This window comes from Bison bison, unplaced genomic scaffold (genome assembly GCF_000754665.1).
Source record: "Bison bison bison isolate TAMUID 2011002044 unplaced genomic scaffold, Bison_UMD1.0 scf7180017864266, whole genome shotgun sequence".
Classification (NCBI taxonomy): Eukaryota; Metazoa; Chordata; class Mammalia; order Artiodactyla; family Bovidae; genus Bison; species Bison bison.
The window spans coordinates 2,315,483-2,319,755 of record NW_011494838.1 but is presented as its reverse complement, the minus strand read 5'-3'; the positions used below and the strand labels follow the sequence as shown (position 1 = coordinate 2,319,755).

The 4,273-nt window shown below is 47.3% G+C and overlaps 1 protein-coding gene across 1 annotated transcript in view; it reads right to left on the bottom strand.

Annotated features, from left to right (window-relative positions):
* The window catches only part of STOM (stomatin), a 33,639-nt gene that overhangs the window by 12,251 nt on the left and 17,115 nt on the right, over nt 1-4,273 (bottom strand). Inside the window, exons 3-4 of the mRNA XM_010848411.1 lie at nt 3,326-3,398; nt 1,989-2,071 (exon numbers count right to left, since the gene is read on the bottom strand). Of these exons, the coding sequence (XP_010846713.1) occupies nt 1,989-2,071; nt 3,326-3,398 (156 nt within the window). The remainder of the gene's footprint in view (nt 1-1,988; nt 2,072-3,325; nt 3,399-4,273) is intronic.

Here is a 4,273-nt window from a genome sequence, read left to right as displayed (position 1 = left end):
CCCTGCAGGCGTTCCTCTGCTAGGGGGTCCCCCTCATCTCTCCTCCCCACAACGTCAGACGGGTACGGCATCTAAGACACAGCTCCAGTGTCCTCTTCTCTATGAAACTTGCCTGACCCTCCCGGCAGAGTTACACACTCATTCCTTCACCCAGTCCCTGCAGTGACGTGATTTATTGACACCACTGCCTCCCTGTTCGACTATGAACTTCCTGAAGGCAGTCTGTCCTTTTATCTGTAGCACTGGCAGAGTGCTTGATACACAGCAGGTAGTCAGTAAAACAGGAGAAGGACTAGACTGTGGGAGGAGCAGTGTGGGGAGAGTCAGGAGGCCTCAACTACAGTCCCAGCTCTGCCAGCTTCTCCTCAGGGACCTCCAGCGAGGGCTTTCAGCTGTTTGACTTAGCGACTCCTCATCTGTAAGATGGGGCTACTAATATTGCCCAATTCTAAGCAAATTTCTTTGAAGGTCAAAAAAGATGTTTGCAAGTGAAGCCATTTTGAGAATGTAAAGATGTACATGGGAAAAAGTCATAAAAATGATAATAGCTATTTAGTTCTGCCAGGCATAAAAAGAGTTAATTCTTTTTTCTCAGTAACATAAAAATACTTCAAATTTGGAGGAGAAGTGGGGAGTTTGTAAATAGATACATAATATATTACCATCTTGTGTGAAAATTAATTTTTTCCCATGATGTGATGGAAAATGTTGGTCATTTCTAAAGGAATTCTTGCCATGGAGACTCTGCCATGGCTGGAGCTTTGTAAAGTTGCAGCTTCTCTATCTACTGATTATTGTAGGCAGAGTGTTTATCTTCCTTCATAACAAGTTCACAGGGGATCAGAAAAAGGACTGCTTGCCAAGTTTCAAACCGCTCTGCGTTCAGGGAGCAGCTGGAAGGCAGAGGCTTGCCGTGACCCTGCCAGATGCCCGCTGTGTTTACAGAGGAAAGTGCCAGAACTCCCTGCTACCCTCAGAGGGCTCCTTCTGAGAGTCAACCTTCCACACAGAGAATACAGACGTGCTCTCAGTCTTGCTTTTACGGGTAAAACGATTTCTGGTGTCACTACATACGTGTGGATCACAAAGTCTCGCCTCACTGACTGCTTGGCTCAGGACCAGCAGTGAAGCTTCTGAGCTGCTCTCTGGATTCTGTGACCAGGCTCCACCGCTCTGCTGAGGGCCTGGCCTCTGGCCAGCAAACACCAGCAGTTCTCTTTGGTCCTGCTTCTCAGGCCTTCTACCTGTGATGGTCATGACGCCCCCTCAGACACAAGGGCCAGGATGGCCATCACTGTGTCAAGGGCTGGGACGGAACGAACGTAGGATGCACTCAGCATGGAGCTGTCCCACAGCTAAGCCTTGACCCGGGACTCTGAAGGTCCTGGCCCTGTCCTTGAGTCGGGAGGAATTCTTGTCTACTTTCTGGGATTCTGCTGTGAGCTTCAACGGTGAGGCACTTTGAAAAAGCACGAAATAATTACTCATATAAAATATCATATTCTTATCTAAAATACCAAATGGGCAGTCTCTAATTCTTTGGCTTCTAACCAGTTTACCCAGAATACTGTCAAGCACTGTAAGAGGAATGTTCTATCAGAAACCCAGAGAGAAGTGTGGTAGGGAGAGTGCTGATGACAGTGCTAATGGTGAATTATGCTTACACTGACGCTACAGTACGTTTATAATAATAATAAGCACTTTCACAGCACTGACTACTTATCAGCCTCTGCTCTAAGCACTTTGCATAGAGCGTCTCATTTAGTCCTCACAAGAACTCTATAGAGCAGGTCCTGCTATTATAACCTCTACTTTATAGATGAGGAAATGCGGGCATAAAGAGAAGTTAAAGAACTTGCTGGAGGTCACAGGGCCAGAAACCGCTGAGGGCAGAGGGGCTCTCCAGCTGTGCTGTGGCCGCTGGCCCCGCTGCCTCTCCACGCCAGGCCCCGGACAGCTCAGTCACCCACAGCAAACGACAACCTTACCTCCTGAGGAGGAATATCAAATGAAATAGTCCTCATGTCCACTTTGATGAAGCTGTCAGTGCACGGCAGAATAAAAAACAAACCTGCAACAGAGACATACCTGAGGTCAGTGCACACCGGCTCCTCACTCATCAGCTCACCGTGCCCTTCCTTCTCACAGGATCAACCCGATTAACCGCAAGGAAGCAGGGCGTCTCAGTGGGTGCGCTGGGAGCCAGGAACGGCACCCTGGACCCCCGAGTGGATACGCTGGGAGCCAGGAACGGCACCCTGGACCCCCGAGTGGGTGCGCTGGGAGCCAGGAACGGCACCCTGGACCCCCGAGTGGGTGCGCTGGGAGCCAGGAATGGCACCCTGGACGCCGCGGCTTTCTCCCCACAGCCAGCCGTCCCCTCAAGACCTGTGGGCTGCATTTCCTTACTCCGCTTTTACTGTCACCCATTTGCTCTCACTTACCATTGTTTTTTGGCCGTCCCACACGGCATGTGGGATCTTAGTTCCCCGCAGGGACTGAACCCGTGCCCCCTACAGTGGAAGCATGGAGTCTTAACCACTGGACCACCAGGGAAATCCCTGGTTTCACTTAGACCAATGCAATTGCTTCTTATGCCATCTTGCTGTTTCTTCCAGTTTGCTTCCCACAAACAAGCCGTACCACACCCTGCACAACCTGTCCCTGCTGACCTCTTCACCACCCCCCTCTTCTCATCCTGCACACTGGCTCGGCTGGGCTGCCTGCAGTTCACTGAGCCTACAGTGCTCTTCTCTGCATGGCTCTGCACACGTTCTGATCCTGGGGATACCTCTCCTCCAGTTCTCACCTTTTCCTGCCGAGATGTCACCTCCAGAAAGCATCCTGCTACTTGGGGCCGACACTCTTCTCTGGGCTTCCACAGCCACCTGTGACTTCCTGACATAACACTGACCACGTGGGACTGTAACTGTCAACTGTCTCCTTGCCGGCGTCCCACCACCAGGCAGAAAGGTGGCAGAGACTCTGTTTTCATGTCCCTTGAATTCTCAGAGCCTGGAACTCAGTGGGAGCTTAACTGAAGTTTGCCGAAAATAATGACTGGAAGCATTTATTTCAGTAGGGATTCTCACACTCAAATTTCGATAGCTGCAGCTATTTCTGGCCTAAAGATAATCTTATCAACTCAAATAGGAAGGGGAGGGGAGAGGCGGGAAGGAAAGGGTAATTTCTGGTAGGCCGTACTGCTATTGTTGCACAAATTCTGCTGTGAGAAGTCTTCTAAGTCAACAGAGACCTTCATGAAGGAAATCACATCAGTAAAAGGATGCATTTTGCTTTCCAGACCAACAGTGCAAGCACTCACCAGGTCCTTTCGCTCCTCCTTGTAAGATGCGACCCAGTCTAAAGATGATAGCTCTTTCATATTCTTTTATGATCTAGATTAAAAACACAAATCATAATTTAACATGAGGAGTACAAGTAGTTACATGCATAGCTTTTGAAATATAATATTTCTCCTCTAAATAGGTGAGATGTTTATAACACCAGATAACAGCTATAGGCAACATGTTAATGTTTAGTGACCCCTCCCAGAATAACCAAGAATTAAGTACTTTTTTGTGGATTACAAAAGCAGTAGATATTCACTGAGTAAAATCTGGATAGTATACAAAGAGTATACAAAAGCAAATTCACAACTTCACTCCTCAGCTGTTAACAATGTTATTCAATTACTCATGAATTGTCAACACAGGGGGAAAAAAGTTAACAGCCTTATAGCTTGTCTTCTGGTTCATTAAATTATAATAGTAACTAATCTGAAAATTCTTAGAGCATATTTTATCTTTTTAGGAATATGTAAGTGACTGTCATTTATCACAGTATTAATAACTTCATGGAAAATAGATGGGAAACAGTGGAAACAGAGACAGACTTTATTTTCTTGGGCTCCAAAATCACTGCAGATGGTGACTGCAGCCATGAAATTAAAAGATGCTTACTCCTTGGAAGCAAAGTTATGACCAACCTAGATAGCATATTAAAAAGCAGAGACATTACTTTGCCAACAAAGGTTCGTCTAGTCAAGGCTATGGTTTTTCCTGTGGTCATGTATGGATGTGAGAGTTGGACTGGGAAGAAGGCTGAGCACCGAAGAACTGATGCTTTTGAACTGTGGTGTTGGAAAAGACTCTTGAGAGTCCCTTGGGCTGCAAGGAGATCCAACCAGTCCATCCTAAAGGAGATCAGTCCTGAGTGTTCATTGGAGGGACTGATGTTGAAGCTGAAACTCCAATACTTTGGCCACCTGATG